Source organism: Neoarius graeffei, chromosome 12 (assembly GCF_027579695.1).
Source record: "Neoarius graeffei isolate fNeoGra1 chromosome 12, fNeoGra1.pri, whole genome shotgun sequence".
In the NCBI taxonomy this organism is placed as follows: domain Eukaryota; kingdom Metazoa; phylum Chordata; class Actinopteri; order Siluriformes; family Ariidae; genus Neoarius; species Neoarius graeffei.
The window spans coordinates 67150326-67170560 of record NC_083580.1 but is presented as its reverse complement, the minus strand read 5'-3'; the positions used below and the strand labels follow the sequence as shown (position 1 = coordinate 67170560).

Genomic DNA, 20235 nt, shown 5'->3' with positions numbered 1-20235 from the left:
TCAAGCCCAGTGGCTGACGAGGGCCTTTCTGTGTGGAGTTTGCATGTTCTCCCTGTGTCTGCGTGGGTTTCCTCCGGGTGCTCTGGTTTCCTCCACAGTCCAAAGACATGCAGGTTAGACTAACTGGTGGCTCTAAATTAGTGGCTCTAAAATAGGTGTGAGTATGAATGGTTGTTTGTCTCTGTGTGTCAGCCCTGTGATGATCTGGCGACTTGTCCAAGGTGTACCAAACCTCTCGCTCATAGTCAGCAGGTATAGGCTCCAGCTTACCCGTGACCCTGCACAGGATAAGCGGTTACAGATAACGGATATTATCATAAATTGAATTATTGTTGCTGCTAGATGGTGGACAAACTTCAATCATCATGGAAGAAGAAGAGTGAAATATAAAGAAAATCCCATATATTGTCAGGGAACATGTGTCAAGTTTCCACAGAGATTGGAACAACAACAATTACATGTTTCGTTTGTGAGGAATGTAGCACATGGTCAAAGAATATAACCTCAGTTGGCTGTCTTCTACTGAATATGATAAATATATCAGCTTTTATGCTGAAGAGCCAGATGATCAAGCTTACAGACTAGCTGCTAGCTTACAGGCTCTACCTTTCTACAATATTTTCTTGCATAACAGCAAGCCACTTATGGTGGAATTACTTTTTGGAGGAAGAAATAGCCAATGTCGAAAATAGATACAGTATCTGAAAAAAAATTGTCGCATTCCTTTTTCCTTACTGTGAAAACTAAGCTGCTGTATAAAAGCAATGGGGGGGGGTCATTCATTCATCTACAGTAACCACTTTATTGTGATCAGGATCGCAGGAACACTAGGTATGGGGGATACACATGGATAGAATCCTACCATGATACACACTCTCACACCTAAGAGCAATTTTGCAGAGCCAGTCCAGCCACCTGCATATTTTCGGGAGGAAACCAGAGAACCCACATGGACACAGGAAGAACATGTAAAACTCTGTACAGCCAAAAACCCAAGCTCAGGCTCAAACTTGTGACCTTGGAGCTGTGAGGCTGCAACACTTCCTGTTGCACCACCTTAAGTGTTCTATTGCTTAAGGGCCATAAACATGGCCATAAATGAATTTTGAATTTTTTTTTTCAAAAACCACAAGCCACCTTTTCCTGACATCAACTCACATCCACAGTAAAGCATAACAAATATTCCAACTGTATAACAGAAAATGTACTCATCCCTTTGGGGGAAACCTTTAAAGGATCTATGTAGAACTCTCAAACAGTGTCAGAGCTGCAAGTCAAATCCCTTTCAGAAGCTAAGAACCTGTAACTATCTAAAGAGCCCTTGAGGAACACTTTTTGCTTCTAAGAGTGAGAGTATTAATTGGAACACCTTGATATCTGTCCAGACTTTTGAAATGTTAATTTTCATACATAACAAAAATACTGTCAGATTATTAGTCCGTTAGTCTGAATAATACATGGTTCATAATTAGTGTGGTTTGTATTTATGGTGTTCCAGATGTCATTGTTCCTCTGTACAGTATCCTAATACTTTACTGGGTGCAACCCGAATCTCAATTAAATATGTTTTATGCTGTATTGTGTTATGTTAATAAAACACGTTAAAATGTAACACTTTGTAATGTGATGTATGCTTTGCTTTTTATTGTCGGCATTTAAAATGTTCAGGGGTCTGATAGTAGATAGAGCTGATACAATTAGCTTCAATTTAGTGAATAAGAAAATGACACAACTTTCTGTTGTGAGCCAGCACATAACCTAACTTTAGTGTCAGTGTGAAGTTTTGCATGCTCTCCCCATGTCTGTGTGGCTTTCCTCTTGGTCTCTGGTGATGGATTGGCTATAACAGATTGCCCCTAGGGCGGCACGGTGGTGTAGTGGTTAGCGCTGTCGCCTCACAGCAAGAAGGTCCTGGGTCCGAGCCCCGGGGCTGGCGAGGGCCTTTCTGTGTGGAGTTTGCATGTTCTCCCCGTGTCCACGTGGGTTTCCTCCGGGTGCTCCGGTTTCCCCCACAGTCCAAAGACATGCAGGTTAGGTTAACTGGTGACTCTAAATTGACCGTAGATGTGAATGTGAGTGTGAATGGTTGTCTGTGTCTATGTGTCAGCCCTGTGATGACCTGGCGACTTGTCTAGGGTGTACCCCGCCTTTCACCCATAGTCAGCTGGGATAGGCTCCAGCTTGCCTGCGACCCTGTAGAAGGATAAAGCGGCTTGAGATAATGAGATGAGATGAGATGAGATTGCCCCTAGGTGTGAATGACTGTGTGAAAGTCTGTGTGCATGGTGAATTGCTATCCCATCCAGGGTGTATTCCTGCCTGGCATGCAGTGCTTCCAGGATAGACTCTGGATTCACTTTGACCCTGACCAGTTACTGAAGAGGAGTGAATGCATGAACATAATATTAGTTTACAGAAGTTTAATTGAGCCAACTAAAAGACAGATGCAACAAGTCAGTAGGAATGTATCCAGCAGTAACTTGTGAGCAGGCTGGACAGAAACTGCAAAGTCATTTACAGCAGGCTTTCATATGCACTTAATCTAGCACATTTTAACCATAACCTAGCCTATATGTGCTTTGAAAACTGGACTACACAATGTGTCTTGGAATATTTCCAAAATTATTTAATATTTTAACACACCACATTTGCCTCTTTAGTTTGAATCATTAGGATTGTGTACTCCTGTCAATCAGCCGTTAAGAGAAGGAAAGTGCGGTCAGATGTAGCACCCTGGACAGCGAAAACCAGGAAGTCCACTGTAATTGTCCAGGCCTAAAGGCTACACAGATAGAGCAGAGAGCGCATGGCCCAGAAATCCTTTCTGCAGAGGACCCGGCCCACCATCTGGGCAGATGAGACCACTGCAATGGAGAAAAATGCAGCTGTTTTTTTTTTTTTTTCCTCACCGGCACTGCAAGCAACATTTGAACCAAGCGAAATCTTAAAGTTGAAATGCGACAGGAAAGCCTTACACCTGCTAAGCATCCTTGTCACCGAAACAGAGACAGCGACAGCTTTAGTCATCAAAGGAGATGGTATACTTTCAGAAATCTGAATAGATAACAGTCAGGCTGGCTCAAATAATTACCAAATCCATCTCATTTATTATTACTATTATTATTTTTACTGTATTTAGTTCTACATTTCTTCAGAGCTTTGATATGACAGTGATGCCTGTGATTTTCTTTTCCAACTCTGACTTGAGGTTTACTTTGAATTCATGCTGTCAACAGTGAGATTTCACGTTTTCACTGACAGTCAAGTCTATCTATCTATCTATCTATCTATCTATCTATCTATCTATCTATCTATCTATCTATCTATCTATCTCAGAGTGTACATTTGCAGTGCGCAAGTGTGTGAGAATATATGTATGGACACTGGATGTCTAAGCGTCCAGCAATGCAGCAAAGATACTTCGGCATCCATCTGCGAGATATTTTGGCGAAACATGACCATACCCAGGCAAGGCACATGGACAGAGATGACACAGAAACATAATATACCAGGCGCGTATTAATTGGCTGGCTCGAGCCAAACTTACCGCAGTCCTCGCACAAGATCTTCCCAACGTCTTTTTTCAGATCCTTGCCGCTGGCTTCAAGGGGTGCGTACGACGCCCTGAACACCAAGGGCTCGTCGGTGGGGTCCATGAAGAAGATGTACCGGTGGTCATTGAGCACGCGCGCGCACGGCCCGCTCGTCGGGCCCAGCTCGCGCACGGTAACGAGCTGCTCGCGCTCCAGGCCGCCGCTGTGCCGCGGCCACACGTCCAGCACCTTGACGTCCACCCGGTAAGGCTCGGCACCCGAAGCGTTGTGGGGCGCCGACTGCACACGGCCCTCGATCACCACGGCGGAGTGGTGGGCGCGCTCCCGCAGCGAGCTCGGGCTCGGGGAGTGGCACGCGAACGCGACCCCGATGACCAGCATGGAGAAGGGCACCGGCTCGAGCCTCATGCCGCCTGCTTTGGCTCGGCGCGGGCTCGGGCGGGCTGCGAACGGGCTCCGGTAGCACGGCGGCGCGGCAGACCCTGCGGAAGTGTCCATGCCATCGGGGATGCGCTGTTGGGTTGTTTTTCCCCTCCCGATAATTTTGCAATTGGAGAGGAGACGGCAGATAGATGACTCTGGGCTAAAAAATTCCCAAGTGCATTCCGAGAAAACGCATTGTGAGAAAAAATACAACGAAATGAGGGGATTGGCCCTCCTCCATGGAAGCTACACAGCCATATATAGCAAGTATCCGCAGTCTATCTTTGCCCCCCAAAATGCAGTAGTGTAGTGTAATGAGCGCGCTTATCGGCACTGATGCCTCTTGTATCACTCACTGCAGGAAGAAAGCGAACGTGAAATGCTGCGGTGCACGATCGATGTCCGCTCAAAGTAAAACCATTAAATCCACTTCGTGAATGACAAAGCCCGGGTTATTAAACCCTCCAGCGGTAAACTGTTCCCGTCGTGTCCCTCTTGGCCCGTCTCTGTCCGCTTCTCCAGTGAGGGGGAAACGTGCAACAATCCTCCCCGCACCAACAACACATTCACTGCACAAGGAGCACCAACACACCACCGTGTGTGTGTGTGTGTGTGGTCTCCTAATGCCGCGGAAAAGAGCGTCAGTCCATGATCTCTACCATCACAAATCCATACAGTGAAAGAAACGGAAAACCAAAATGTCTGGTGTCGGAGGAATCGTTAATGATCGTCCCTCCACTAATATCCCGTTGCTTTATTGATGCGCGCCGACATGGTCGTTTCCAGCAGCTTGCGGCTGATCAGGCAATGAAACGCGTCACGGATTCTTCAGCAGTTTCTGAATGAGTTTTCGTCTCGTTCCATCGCTAAATCATGTGCTGCATTCAGGTCACATTCGCCACTCGGCCTCAGAGAAGGAAAAGAGAGAGAGAGAGAGAGAGAGAGAGAGAGAGAGAGAGAGATCGTGAGGCGTTGCATCAAATCCATACATCTGACATCCGCTGCATTGCTACAAGAAGGCAAGAAATGCATTATCCCAATGTTTCCAAGAGGACAAAACATACATTGCTACAGGCTGCATTAAACAGAGGGATAAAATACGCACATGGTAAAAGAGGAGATGATAAAAGCGGCTTGTGCAACCAGTGTTAGAGTTTATACAGTGAGCAGAAAAGCAATGAATGCAGATAACAATACTGTATATTCGATTTTCGCTTCACGTTTTATATGGATGCTCACTTAGAGCTAAGCAAGGATATGAAGATAGAGTACGAGGCATCTGAACCTGTAGAGCCGCATCAAAAGGATGCTGATAAATATTCACTAAGAGCGACCTCTGCTGTCCTTTTTACGTTCAACATCACACAGCAAAACTTGTTCTTAACTTAGTAACTAGGTTGAGTCATGTGAAAATAGTGAGGGGGAAAAAAACAATTAGTGCTTTCAACAAGCCATGTGGACATGCTGGGCTACTTGAACTACTACTATTACTACTACTACTACTTATTATTATTATTATTATTATTATTATTATTATTATTATTATTATATCTGTGTGGTATAGGACAGTGATTGAAAACAAACAAAGAGAGAAAACAGTTTCGGTACGTCTAATTCAAACTCAGTTTTCTTCTTTTTTCCTCATTTTTTTATACTCTGAAAACGGCAACGATTCTCCTGCAGCATTACTGTGCTTCATGAAGTTTATTAATTGCACGTTTTTACATCTTTTATGTCAAAACAGACTGTATCTACACAGAGCTGACCTCGACATCCAACTTAGTAAGTACTGTCCATGGTTCTGAAACATTTCAAATTAATTGAATTATTTTGCATTAGTTTATTAATTCTTCAGGTGATTTAAAAGATTTACAACAGCTGAGCCTATAGAACGCTTCAAAACCATGTCTGCAATGTAACCCTGATACTAACATTAGGAAAGGCAGATTTCCAGAAAGTAGAGTAATCTGGGCAAATTATGCGTGTGTTCGGGCACACAGGCTAAGGGACCGTAATGGCAATGTAGTAGTAAGTGTATTGGGGCCAAAAGTGGCCCAGTGCTGAGCAACCACATTTCAAGTTCATGGGATTTGGAGTGTGTGCTGAAAAGGCGTGTGCGGCATTTCAATTTAGGTCCCAAAGTGTTCTGGCTGTAAACACAGGCTACAGTCTTACCGAGCTGAGTTCACTGTCGTCATTCTAAGGCCATATGTCGGTCAGATTAAGTGGTAGCTCATTTGGCGTAATATTCCTAATAGTGCATTTACGCTTAGCGGCCTGTGAGCTGTATCTTTTAGGATTTTCAACTTGTAGAGCAGAAATTACACGGTCGCTTCTGACGTCAATCTAATAGCTCTGGGGTCGTGTTCCGGAAGGCCTGAGTGCTTAGAGGGGGTGGGTGATTACTTAGTGTCTGAATAGGGTATCTGTGTGTGCCCTCACTGGCCTTATTTATTCTCATAGACTAGGACTATCTCCTACCTGTAGACACACACACACACACACACCACTTTCCCTTTTTGCATCAAAGCAATATTCCTTTCTTACAGTTTTATTCATTCAATAATAGACATAATACTTTTTTATTTATTTTTTTAGCTGTGGCTTAAAGCGTGGCACTGACAGTGACGATGATGCAGTAAGTCTGTAGATGCATGCGCAGAAACCATTCTAACAGAGACGCAGGCTGTAGTAACACAAATACACCAGCAGAGGGCGTTCGATCGCACGGGTGTTTTTCTCTCTCTCTCTCTCTCTCTCTCTCTCCGGCAGCGTGCTGACATCAGACGGCAGCCGTACGCCGTGCAAGACTCGCGTGCGTCCGTCTCCATGCCACGACTCGCTCTTTCGTTCCATCTTGTGGAGCGGCGAAAGGGAGACGCGCTCGTATTCACGGTAGGCCTTTGCAGCTTGCTTTTTGCGTCTTTTCCCCCCTCCTTGCTGCACAGGAGCTTAAACGCACTTGCAGTAGACTAAGCTTGGTGGAAAGAAAAAACAAAAACCAAACGGAGCGCGTAGCTGCTTATGAGCTTCGCACTTTTTAAATGCACTGTGATCGTTTCTTCATCAACATGATGACATCACAAGGAATTTGTCCAACTCGCTCACTTTACAGAGGCAAACTCCATAAGGAGTTGCAAAATGTAACCGGGTGATGCATGTTGCAGGAAAACCAAAGTGTGTTTTGAGTTATTGTACCCCAAGTCACAACATTTTAAAAACCTGTTTTGTGGCCCGTGAGTTGCAACACAGTGACTGGTCATTTCTTTCTTTTCATCCTTGCACACTTTGCTTGGACACTGATATTTTCGGGCCCATTTTAGGGAGCCAGGTTTACAACTTCTGGCAGAATTTCACCGTTTCATGTGATCTCGATGGATGGCAAGACCCCCAGTAATGGGCCTACAACAGAACCCTTTGAGTTACAGTTGTCACTGAGTTCTTTGATTAGTTCACAAGTGAATGCTTACACAAAATTTACAAATACAGTGAACCCCCCCCCCAAAACAGTGCGACAGTGAGAAATGAACTCTCAGTGTTCACTTGGGTCCAGCTTGAATTATAGCAAAATTGCTGCATTTTTTGTTACTTTGTTGATGACTGTTTTATGATATTTATATGTATTTATAGCTATAAAAATTATCTAGTCATCAGTGAACAATTGCTGAAGCTGAAAATATTATTTTTGACAGGCTATATTTTATTCTCCGTCTTGAGTCAGTTCATCATATAATGACGGGGATGTTGCGCGAATTTTAAATGCAATTAAACAGAATTGGAAAGAGAATAACACAGGGGGAAATGAAGCGAAAACAATTTAATCAAATTTAACTGAAAAACACAACCCTCTGGAATCTATATTGTTAGCTGTTCAGGTGGTCCAAGTCATTGTTTTATCCTTTGATATATTATTTATAAATATTTTTTTCGAAGGTTGTGCTACATGTACAGCAAGTTCCGTGAATACTGAAGAGGTTTAGATCACTAGATTAAACCTGACTCACTGTATGAGTCCTTAAACGCCGTCTTAACGACATTGTAATCATTGCAAAGGCTTTGCCTCACCCGATTTCTGATTCATCCAGAAAACAGGTGGAGAATAAAACACAAACCTTTAAACCATTTGTAGATTTGTAGTAAACAATAGTTTAGACCGGTTATCAAGAGTCTGGAGTGTTTTTGAAACATCCCGACTTTTTAAACAACAAAAGAAAATGCTGTAGAGAAAAGATGCCTTCAGAAATAATGAAATTAAATATTTCTACATTAAAAAAATACTATAAACAGTAATCAGTAAACCATAATAAATTAAACAAAGTCAATATTTGGTTTGACACGACCCTTTGCTTTAAAATAATAGTAGTTTCAGGTACAATGAGTGCAGGTTTATAAGGCAATGAGCTGTAGGTTTTACTGAGCATCTTCCAGAACCAGCCACAGTTCTTCTGGACACTTTGACTGTCATACTTGCTTCTTAATTTTGCACCAAAACCCAGTAGCCTTCATTGTTTTTTTTTCTTGTTGGTTTGTTTGTTTGTTTGTTTGTTTTTGGTCTCTTATGTAACATGCTGCTTTCTTTACTGACCTACAAGCAAACAGCAAAAATGTGTCCCTCTGCTATTATTTTTATAATCCTTATTATTACAAATGTGTGAGCAAAACAATTTTAATTCAGTCAGTGCTTCTGTATTCATCTGCCTTACTCATCTTTTAAAAAATATTTATTACTCACTCCCATTCTATTCCTGTTCACCGAAACAATAAATGATTCCAGAATAAATACTTCTTCATTTTGCTTATCAAATGATATCAGCAAACTTTTACATCAATTTGACCCCAAGTATATACACTGGCAGAATGGAAGTGTATAATAAAATAAACATAACAAAATATCTCTAGTTGATAGATTTTGTTTTGCCCCAGTTAGGCTGACATTCTATCTATCTATCTATCTATCTATCTATCTATCTATCTATCTATCTATCTATCTATCTATCTATCTATCTATCTATCTATCTATCGAGGATCATTTTTAGAAGATAGGATTAAAGGCATTTGGAATTTAGTCAGTGTCTAAGAGCGCAAGAGCTTTCAGACAACTCTACAACTGAGATTTCTAATAATCTCGATTCAATTCTGATTTTAAATGACATTCTTTGATCATTTTATTTTATTTTAAATATTACAATAAATATTCACATATTCACATGCCAATTTTTATACTAAAATAATAATAATAAATGTTTTTTGAGCAAGTGTTATTATATATATATATATATATATATATATATATATATATATATATATATATATATATATATATATATTCCTTGACCAATCCATTTGACAGAGATGCTGAAACAGATGGAACCACAAAATAATGGGAGTGTCTAATTGATACACAACAAACAAGCTGCTGAATATTCTCTTTAAAACTATTATTATTATTATTATTATTATTATTATTATTATAGCACCTGGCAACCTTACAGCCAGTGGTGTCAATTTCACAAAATATTTCAATTCATATATATATATAAAATTTATTTATTTCTCCTGATTGCATTTGATTTGTATTTATTTTTCCCACTTAAAAAAAACAACTTCTACTTCATTCAATGTCTCTGTTCTTAGAGCTTCTTAGAAATGCTACTGACATTTTTTTATTGCCTGTTATAATTTTATACGAACAACCAGCTTTGTTGATACTTGTTATTTTTCGTGTTAATAAAAGGAGGTTAAAAGTCTGTCTTTCCACAAACACAGACAAAATAAACTCAGACTCCTGTCTGGGTCCAATGTGCCATCTATTTATTAGATTATTATAATATATACTGTATTATTAATTCCACCCGTAACTCTACCTTCAGCTGTTAGCCTGTGTTCCGCTTTTTAAGGAAACACTTCTACTGTTTTAAGGAAATAATGTCCTTTATATAGAACAATTTGAAGGGAAGTTCATTCCCTTTAATTTTATTCACACTTCTGTTTATTTAACGCTTCACAAAATACATGGAAACTACAGCGTTTCTGTTATAAACAATATATTTTCAAACATGCACCTGATTAGTAAATTCATTTTAAACTCTATAAATAAGGATTTGTATCATGCATATCATCAAGATAGGCTAGATTTCTGCAAATAACCTGCAAAGACATGAAACTCAACTGAGCGGCGTGGCGGTGCAGCGGGTCGTCGGTTCGATCTGTACGGAGATGCGCTTGTTCTTCCTCGTGTCCTCGTGTTTTTTCCCCCCCAAAAAACACGCCGGTAGTTGGACTGGCGAACTTCCCGTTTGATGGGAATGTGTGCGCGTGGCGTCGCACCCACGGTGTATTCCCTGTTCCCGCCTCGCGCCCGGTATTCCCAGGATGTGCTCCGGATCCAACACGACCAACATCCTGACTAGGACTAACTGAAGATGAAAATGATGACAAAACTCAACTGTTTGATCATGGATACACGGATATTTAAATATAACAAACAAACAACTAAGGCTTGTATTTAATAACTTATATTTCACAATGTCAAACAGTAAAATGTTTGTTTGGGGATTGTTTTTTGTTGCGTTGTAATAATACAGAATAGGAATGTCGGGTTGAATTCTGGTATCATAGAAGAAATGACTACAGTTCTACTGTGCAAAAGTTTTAGCACACACAGAGAAATGCTATAGACCAAAGATGCCTTCAAAAATAATGAAATTATTATTATTATTATTATTATTATTATTATCTTTTTTACATTTAAGAAATACTGTAAATAGCAGTAAACAGTAATTAATGAAATAAAGCAAATATTTGATAGGACGACACTTCAAAATAAATAAATAAATAAACCTCTGAGAAACAATGAGTGCAGTTTCATAAGGGAATATAAGGAGCTGTAGGTTTTACTGAGCATCTTCCAGAACCAGCTACAGTTCTTCTGGACACTTTGTCACACTCGCTTCTTCATTTTGCACCAAAACCCAGTAGCCTTCATTATGGGTGGATTTTTTTCCCCCCGCTGCTTTCCTTACTGACCTAGAAACATTTCCTACCCCCTATACCATTTCATGTTGTGCTGGAAAACTAATGTTTGGAAAGCTTAAACGTTTTTGTAGCCCTGTGATGACCTGGCGACTTGTCCAGGGTGTACCCCGCCTTTCGCCCGTAGTCAGCTGGGATAGGCTCCAGCTTGCCTGCGACCCTGTAGAACAGGATAAAGCGGCTAGAGATAATGAGATGAAACGTTTTTGTTCTGACTCAGGAGCGCAGAAGACATAAAATCAAAACCTATCACAAAGTTTGGACTGAAAATAAACAGGGTGCTTAAGACTTTTGCACAGTGCTGGATGTAACGGCTTGCAGGTCATTTCGAAGACCACATTTGAAATAAGTGTTTTCACTTTCATGTGTTATCCTGGTTCTTAATGTCTTTGTTATATGGTTTACATTATTTACCGAATAAATCAAATCAAATAAAAAAAAATTCTCTGCATGCTTGGAGCATTATGAATGAGATTTCTGATATGAGTTGTTTTTGTTGTGTGTGTGTGTGTGTGTGTGTGTGTGTGTGTGTGTGTACTTGACTCTCAAAGGAAAAATAACTCCACAGAATACAATACAACAGATGAAAACGCGTTCAAGGACTTTACAAAACACGAGTTATGAGGTTTAAAACAAGCTGCATAAATGATAATTGTATGTATTTTTGGACACCTTGATCCTCATGGTACCGCCTGGCCATGCTGCATGTTTACTCGAACCTTGACCAAAGCAAGCTGTAAAATCAAACTTCACATCTAAGGAAAAAAAAAAAAAGATTAAAAATGAACTGGTCAGGAAATTTGCAAAGATGTATAGTCTGCGAACTTGTATATATACTTTTGTCACGATGACAAATAAATAAGTCATAAATGGGCTGGATTTTTTCATTTTAACCTCAGGTTGCTGATTAAGTGCAGGACTGAAAGACAGGACACAGAGGATATCAGGTGGGTGTTTATCCGAAATTGATATCAAATATAGCGTTAGATTGTGAGTGCATGCGGTTATTTGTGCATGGAATTTTAGGCGAAACAAAAGCAAAATGTAGTGGTTTTTTTTGGAGGGGGGGGTGTTTGGTTGTTTTTTTTTTTTTTTTTTCATGCGCGTTATCGTGGATTGGGTGAAACTAGGTGCTTTAAATCCAACCTGTCTGTCTGTTTGCAGAGATCTCGCGAGAGCGGCCGCGTGGCTGGCTGGCTGGCTGTGAGGTTGCAGCAGACGGAGGGAGAAGGCAGGCAGGCATCATGGCGGACAGAGACAGTGGAAGTGAGCAGGGAGGAGCGGCTACGGGCCCGGCTCTGAGCTCCATGCACGCGGTGGCAGGAGGGGCGGGCTCGGCTTCCGGCCTGCAGCACGACACGCAGGAGCTCGCGTCCAAGCGCGTCGACATCCAGAACAAGCGCTTCTACCTGGACGTGAAGCAGAACGCGAAAGGCCGCTTCTTAAAGATCGCTGAAGTGGGGGCCGGTGGCAATAAGAGCCGCCTGACGCTCTCCATGTCGGTGGCCGTCGAGTTCCGAGACTACCTCGGGGACTTCATCGAGCATTACGCGCAGCTGGGGCCCAGCAACCCGGACGCGGTACAAGACGAACCGAGGCGCGCACTCAAGAGCGAGTTCCTGGTGCGCGAGAATCGGAAGTATTACATGGATCTGAAGGAGAACCAGCGCGGCCGCTTCCTGCGGATCCGACAGACGGTAAACCGGGGGCCTGGCTTGGGCTCGGCGCAGGGCCAGACCATCGCACTCCCGGCGCAAGGGCTCATCGAGTTCCGTGACGCGCTCGCCAAACTTATCGACGACTACGGCGTAGAGGACGAGCCGGCCGAGCTGCCCGAAGGCACGTCGCTCACTGTGGACAACAAGCGCTTCTTCTTCGACGTGGGCTCCAACAAGTACGGCGTGTTCATGCGCGTGAGCGAAGTGAAGCCCACGTACCGCAACTCGATCACGGTGCCGTACAAAGTGTGGGCCAAGTTCGGCAGCACGTTCTGTAAATACGCCGACGAGATGAAAAAGATCCAAGACAAGCAACGGGAGAGGAGGGTCTGTGAGCAGCAGCAACAACCGGGAGAGATGCACCCGGACGACGGGGATGAGGATTGATAATGACCGGGGTGTTGGGAGGGAGGATAACAAACAACATGCAAAAAAAAAAAAAAAAAGGAAAAAAATATTTACGATCAAAACGACGCGTAAAAACGAACTTTACTGTACAAATGAAAAGTTAAAGATTTAACTGTAACGGTTTAACTCCAAGGGGCAGTAAGTATCCACAAACATACAACAAACCTCCACAAGATGACAGGTGCAACTCGTACCCATCACTGGATGTGATCCACTTACCCACCATTAATACAGTAAGCGGCTGCTAAACAGAGTAATAACATTATATATGAACTGTTTCCTACTTGACTACAGATAAAGAACTGAGTGGTTTATTTCCCTTATTAACCAAGAACTTTTATACACATCAAAGATATTATAAAAGTGTTTGCAATGTTCAAATGGAATTATTGAAACATGAAGCAGGGGGGAAGTCCTTTACATGTAAGCTAATAACTTCAGCACAAATCGGATTGTTTTTTTTTTGTTTTATTTTATGTTGTCTCCTTTTTTTTAAAAAAGAAAAACGCAAAAAAATTCTATTACGAGGCTGTCATGGTAACCATGCCACTCCTATGTTAAAAGCATCACCTGAAGGTTAATCAGACGTCAGTGAGCGAGCGTACAAAGCCGTGGGGACGGGTTAACTCTGGCAAGTGCTCACGGGATAACTGCAGGTTATTCGTAGACCTGTTCGACTGGACTGTGGTCCTTGACGTGGAGATCTGCGGCCTATCTAACCCCTTTTTTTTGTTGTTGTTGTTGTTGTTTTTCCCTCCCAATGAAATAACTGTCCTGCAGATGAGTATACTATGTACTTGTTGTCATGCGAAGCGTGTAGACGGATTTATAAAAGGTACTTTAAACAAAGAGAAGCCGTGACGGCAGACAGTTTTGTAATGGAAACTTTTCCCCGAAACTACCAGGCCCTTGGATGAAGGTGCAAAGAAACATGAAAATGCTAATGTAAGAAAAAAAAAAGAATTTTTTTTATATATATATAAATATATATGTAGAGAGAATTATGATTTTGTGAGTCAGCTGTATTTCAGTGCTTACAGAGAAGATAATACCCCACGTTTTTAGTGGGGGAATTAAATAACAATCTCTAGAAGGATTTAAATATTATATAAGTCTACCAATGAGAGTATGAGTGGCGCCAAGGAATGCTGTTGTTGCATGTTAACCTATACACAGCTACATTGAGGTGGATTTCTCAATGTGTGTCCTCGAGGACCTTCTATTTAGTGATTTCATAGACGGCGTCCTGTCAGTGATGTTTGGTCACTTAGTTGATCTCTGTTCTAGCTGTAAATACAGTATCCGATCCTTGACTGTTTGATCATACATGAACGACAGGTCTGTTGCAATGAAATCTCCCCCTCTCTCTCTCTCTCTCTCTCTCTCTCTCTCAGGGGTCCTTTAGGACCTGTGTTGGGGAGAGCCCTAGTCGGACATACAAGGGTCCACAACGAAGCTCGATAATGTTGGTACGTTTCCCGTTTTGAGAAATGTAGCAGGACGAACTTGGAATGGAGTGCGTTTGTGGGTATGGTGCATCTCCAGACATCTCAGAATCCACACACTTATTGAAAAGAGGTGCCTCTGAAATGAAAAGTTGACCATATTATTTGCTCATGAAGGAAACCAAGCAGTATCAGCACATTTTATATTTACTCATTCAGCTTTCTTTTACTCACGTTGAGTCTTCAGGCCTCGGCACATATTTAAAGTGCTCGTTTTAAGAGACTTAATCCTGTATGTTGACGTAATTCCTTCTGAAACACAAAGTCGGCATGACGTCACGTCGATTTATACAGCAGCCATTAGATCTGTCACTCTCCTGCCGAATGTAAACGCACATAACGGGAGCTTGGAGAATTAATTAAAAATGGAGAAGCAAAGAGTTTAATCAGAACCGGGGAGGATTCAATCACACCATTTGACTCTTTATTAATCTTCAATGATGACGGCTTGTTTCTGGAGGTATGCTGCTGCACGTTTTAGCCGAGGTCCACCATCTTTATAGAGTCGAATGGTAATAGAGGTATCCCGTGATGAGTGGTAGGATCATAGCTAAATAACGATCAATATTTATACATAATTTTGTGTAAGCTGTTGCACAGTATAGAGCAAGACCTGCCTCCTGGAATGAGACCTGTATACTGTTTTAGACAGCGTTTAGTTGCATGATCATCAGTAAATTCAAGACGTCTGTAATCGTGCCAAAATTTAGAAAATCTTCCCGTGTTTTTGCAGGCTATTTTTAGATATAGTATCATTTGACGTCCATAACATTTTAAGAGACGGGCACAGCGAGCTCTGAAATGGCAATTTTGACTTGATGGGCACTTTAAACACAAAACAACAAGCTCTGTTACGCGCTTACAAGCTCTGTTTCGTATAGGCTGTTACGTATGCAGTTCACCCAGTTACCATTGGCGTGAATGGCAAATGAACAGTAAGCGAAGCGTCAGTAGCCTACAATATCCATTTGCTTCTCATGTACATAGTGGAAACCAGCCTAATATCATCCTTTAAGGGCATAAAGTATTTGATCGAAGGACAGTGAAACGGTGCAAAACAGTAACAATGACCGCTTGAACGTTCCTCTGAGCTGCTCGGTCCGATAGTAACTGAAGAACTCAGTTTGTAAGATGTAGCTCTGCAGGTTGGCCATACCCACAAGCAGAAACTTCTATTTCAGCAAGCTGCAAGGCTCAAAATCAGCAGGACGTGCAACAGGTTGTAAAGCTTGACCTTCGGCCATTGTGTGCCCGACTAGGAAAGCCGACTTTAATGTTACTTGTTGGGGAGCATACTCTTCAGCATTGGTGCCTTATACTCCACATGCTTACACGCTGGCTGGTGCTTTGGATCAAAGTTTGGGTTCTTGTCGTTCCTTTTTTTTTTTTTTTTTAAACTTGTTGGGCATGCTTTCCTCACACACCATTGCCTAACTCCTCTCTTTTTTTTTTGACTTGCTTAGTGTCCTAAAGATAATATGGGCGTTTCGCACATTTGTAAAGCTCCTGACCCTCAGCCTTTCCCTGACTACTGACTCAGTCTCTCCCTTCCCACGCTGTCATTGAAACGCATCTAAGCGTCAGCCCACATGTAAACTCCGACATGGGTTGGTAGCCTTGAAAATGCAGTACAGTCTTTGCACTGCTCTTTACATGTCAGACTTGGGGAAGCGGCACACGGGAGAACGGTTTGTGGGCTAGGTTTGGCTCCAGGTGCCCAATTTTGACCTATTATGAGATCGTCTGCTCACAGCTCTTAATCTTGGCAGCAGTTTGTCAGTGGCTGAATTCCTCATTTACAGGGTATGACCAGCATGTCCTGCCCCTCCCCTCCATTCTTTGACTTTCCACAGCACTTGTCTTTTTGGCTTTTTTGTTTTCTTTCCATTATTTCATTACTGTGTGCAATATAAAATGTGCCAATGGTGGCATTATTATGATGTATATCAATTAAAAGACATGGGTTAATATTTGAGAGCATGTGGCTGAATTCCACATTTTATTTTCCTGAGGTTTGAAAAGCCTTTATCTGCACTTCTAATGAAAAGGTCTGGGTTTAGAAGAGAAGAAAACAAGCTTAATGAGCAAACTTCACCCAACCTGGTCAAACTAACCTAGAGCAGTTAACTAGCACTTTTAGAGATCATCCATATGCTCCATGTAATCTTTCCATTTCTCTGAACGCGAGAAGGGAGGTGGAGCGGGAATGATGATGATTTATGATTGGTTGGTTATAAAAGTGGAACTTGTGTTTGGGCCTCAGGGCCAAGGCATTACACGTGTATTCGTGCTCCTCAATTGGTTTTTTAATCTATGGGAAAGCTTGGATGAAGGTGTCTGGTGGACTTGCTTGTCGTCAGTGGTTGATGTCAGTAGCACATCACTTTCCCAACTGGGGGGGAGTTCTGACCAATCTTTGTTTGAAAATTCTCTGAACAAGGAATGTCTAGTGCAATTTCTCTTTATTTTCCTTTTCTCTTCTGTTCCTTCCCTTTGCAAGAATGATTACTGAGCAACACGTTTGGTGGTGATGCGTCAAATATAATTTATGTACATTTTACAAATTTTAAAATAAAAGAAATGTTAATTTAACCACGTCACTAAAAAGAGTTTAATTTTCAACAAATACGTCTTGTGGTGTTTCTTTCTCCTCCCATACATGTTCTGATGGATCATACCAGATTACTGACTTCAGTGAAGTTTCCTGTGTGTAAAAACAAGTTGTTTTATTTTATATAGATATATTATTTTTTTCTTAAAATAATTTATCAAGTCTAGCCAGTCATATTACATTGTAACACGTGTGTCAAAATGTTATTTCAAACATTTATTTGGTTTCTGTTGAAGTTTTGACGCCTTGGTTGGTGCATTTAAACAAATGGTATAATATAAAGATATATTAAAATGGAAATGCTCACTTTGCTTAAATTTCTTGACTGGATGCGAGTGCTTCCTCAGCAAAGATAAGAATAATTTACATAATGCAGAGAGGATAATTTAGATATTTATTTAGGAACAAAATTGAAATGTAATATTTTCTGATTGAATTCAACTTTATTTAATATTTTATAATTTATTTCATATTTTTAATATATTTTAATAAGTTTAAAAACTTTTTATTATCAGCATCAAACTCCTGGGGGGGGGGGAGAAGCTCGAACTACTTGGCATATGCTTAAACTTAGGCTTGTTTTTGTTTTGTGGTTTTTTTTTTTTTTTTTTTTTAAATTATTTAACTAATTTTTTTAAAGAGATGACTGTTTTTCATGTCTCATTTTCCATTTTAAACTAAATATTGCTCAGGAAATTTTGCCATGAGTGAGGTTTAACCTTCCTTTTTGTCTCAGCATGTTAAAGGTATAGAGAACATTTTGAAGGAAAGAACCGTTTCAAGATCCTGAAAATAGTCCATTATTATTATAAATGGCACAATACCCCTTTTTTTTCCCCCAAAATACTGAGACCAATAACAAAGCCTTGAATATCAGTCGATGCTGATACCCATCCATTGTCTTCTTTAAAAACTACAAAAAAATTTTTAAATGTTCATTTATTTTAATGAAGGCACTTCCCAGTTCTTCCATACAATACTTACGTTGTAAATATAATAAAGTATAAATATAAGTCAAGATAAAAAAGTCGTCTCTTTTTATATGTAAGCATTTTCCAGTTTCAAAAATAAATTTTTCCAAATCCAGTTCCAAAGTTTGCCTTTTGTTATAGGATCTGATCTAGCATTTATTATTATTATTATTATTATTATTATTATTATTGTAAAATCTTTAAGGCCAGTGAACTGAAATTTGACAAGGACAAATTTATTTTCGAAGTATTTCCAGTGCACTCTCCTATATCAAAATGTTTCAAATGTTTAGTTGTCCTGTGGTTTTGAAGGATTTATAGTTGATGATGAAGTGCTCTGCTACGACCAGGGTTTTCCTCCCACATCTCTGAATTCTGTGTCATTTGTCATTAAAAAATCTACCTACCGATTATTATTTATTTATTTACTTACTTACTTACTTTACTCAAGTCTTACTGGCTTAAGTGATTTTAAGCGTATTTTAAGGATACAGGATCATAAATGTCCTTTTGAAATGTTTACTTCATGTGAATTGGCTTCCAAACAAAAATAAGAAACAACAATTCATGTATGTTTAACAGTTATTCCACGAAATCGAGTCGTATATGGCTTATAGCCGACTCAGTGCTACGCGCCTCGTCGACTATAAGCCATGTACGACTCGATTTCGTGGAATAACTGTTTTATTCTATCCGCATTCACTGGATTTTGAGAAATTGAGTTTTTTTGCAAATTCGATAAATGACTTTATACAAAACGTCCGACAAAATCATTTCCGCTTAGACAGACTTCTTAACCTATTGATGGCTGCATGAATTGACTTTTAGTGTTTTGTTTTTTTGTGTAGAAAAGTGTCATCTTGCTGTCGTGCCAAGGTATATAATAGCTTTAGATATTTATTTAAATTAAAATTTAATTTTAATTTTATTTCAGTGATTTTTTTTTTTTGCCCAAACTTCTTTGAGCTTTTGAACCAGTCTAAAAATATTCAACAAGTTTTAATTCTTAAAGATGAAGAATGTAAACAAGCTGGTGGAATGACAGAAGTAATTTGTGAAAAATGCGATAATTCTTGAAAAATAAGAGAAACGTTCTTACCATCAAATACTTTTTTTTTTTCTTTTTTGGGGTTTTGTTTTCGAGTAGTTTTTATTTCATCCTCAGTTGGTTCAGCAATGCATGCCACCATTTTGTTTTTCTCTACTCATGGTATATGAGCTGATATCCTAGTAGTAGAGTAGCTAATCAGAGCACGCGATTGCTCATATCCAGTGAATGTGGACAGAATCTGATCTAATATTCTGTACATTTTCTTTACAAGCGTTTTAATCATCTGTGGCTCATTTACTTTTGAAAAGTAATTGCAGTTGTGGTGTAATTTTTACTTTTTGTTAATGTATTAAAACGTCTCGGAATTACGAACTTTAGTTACACAAAATGTTTTCTTTATTATTAAAAGAAAACAAGGTGATAAGAAAATTTGGTTTATATTTGTGCTCTTTCTGCTGCTGTATGAATAACATGCCCTGCTTGCTTCTAAGTCACATGATGAGAATGACAGGCATTTAATGAATGGGTCTCAGTCACATGTTTATATTACTCGGTTCTCCAGCAAGTCCGTCCACCAGCTGGGAGTTTCGTTATACCGAAAAGACTTGCAGTGTCTTGTTGTGTCGTATTTTATTAAAGTGTCTGTGGTGGTATCAGTGCCGTGGGGTTGCCACACCATAATGAGAATAAACCAAATACTGAAACCGAAGCTGTGTGACATCAAATCAATGAACCAAATCAAGATTGTTTCTTCAGTAGTGTTGAAGTAGACCATCTAGTGGACAACAGCTATTCCTGCTGCTGTTGTTTTTTTTTTCTTTCAAGGTCAGCATTACAGCAGATCCAAAGTTCTTCTGACTCCTTTATCTTATAATGAAACATCTCTGTCCTGATGGGAGTGGTCTCTTCCAGGATGACTCCGCCCCACTGACAGGGCAGGAGGGCTCACGGAATGGTTGGAT

The 20235-nt window shown here is 40.4% G+C and overlaps 2 protein-coding genes across 4 annotated transcripts; one reads left to right on the top strand and one right to left on the bottom strand.

Annotated features, from left to right (window-relative positions):
* Positions 1–2593: 2593 nt before the first annotated feature.
* On the bottom strand, positions 2594–4860 carry LOC132895553 (pro-neuregulin-2, membrane-bound isoform-like). Its single transcript, XM_060936288.1, has 2 exons — positions 3548–4860; positions 2594–2864 (listed from the first exon to the last, which is right to left on the bottom strand). The coding sequence occupies exons 1-2, from the start codon at positions 4050–4052 to the stop codon at positions 2776–2778; spliced, it is 594 nt and encodes a 197-aa protein (XP_060792271.1). The 5' UTR covers positions 4053–4860; the 3' UTR covers positions 2594–2775.
* A 1986-nt stretch (positions 4861–6846) lies between these two features.
* Positions 6847–17232, top strand: puraa (purine-rich element binding protein Aa). Of its 3 annotated transcripts, none has more exons than XR_009655769.1 (4): positions 6847–6872; positions 11909–11956; positions 12174–13368; positions 14530–17232. XR_009655769.1 is itself a non-coding variant. In XM_060936281.1 (3 exons), exon 3 carries the CDS (start codon positions 12254–12256, stop codon positions 13112–13114), a length of 861 nt encoding a protein of 286 aa, XP_060792264.1. In that variant the 5' UTR covers positions 6847–6872; positions 11909–11956; positions 12174–12253; the 3' UTR covers positions 13115–17232. The 3 variants fall into 3 exon arrangements, 1 of the variants encoding a protein (XP_060792264.1); XR_009655768.1 differs by having other exon boundaries at positions 12174–14080; XM_060936281.1 differs by having other exon boundaries at positions 12174–17232.
* Positions 17233–20235: the final 3003 nt, after the last annotated feature.

Excerpts from the sequence above, each read along its gene's own strand:
- LOC132895553 (XM_060936288.1), bottom strand. The coding sequence starts at position 4,052 with ATGGACACTTCCGCAGGGTCTGCCGCGCCGCCGTGCTACCGGAGCCCG. Across the intron at positions 2,865-3,547 it reads GATCTTGTGCGAGGACTGCG|TGGTCTCATCTGCCCAGATG; the intron begins GTAAGTTTGGCT and ends TCTCCATTGCAG.
- puraa (XM_060936281.1), top strand. The coding sequence starts at position 12,254 with ATGGCGGACAGAGACAGTGGAAGTGAGCAGGGAGGAGCGGCTACGGGC.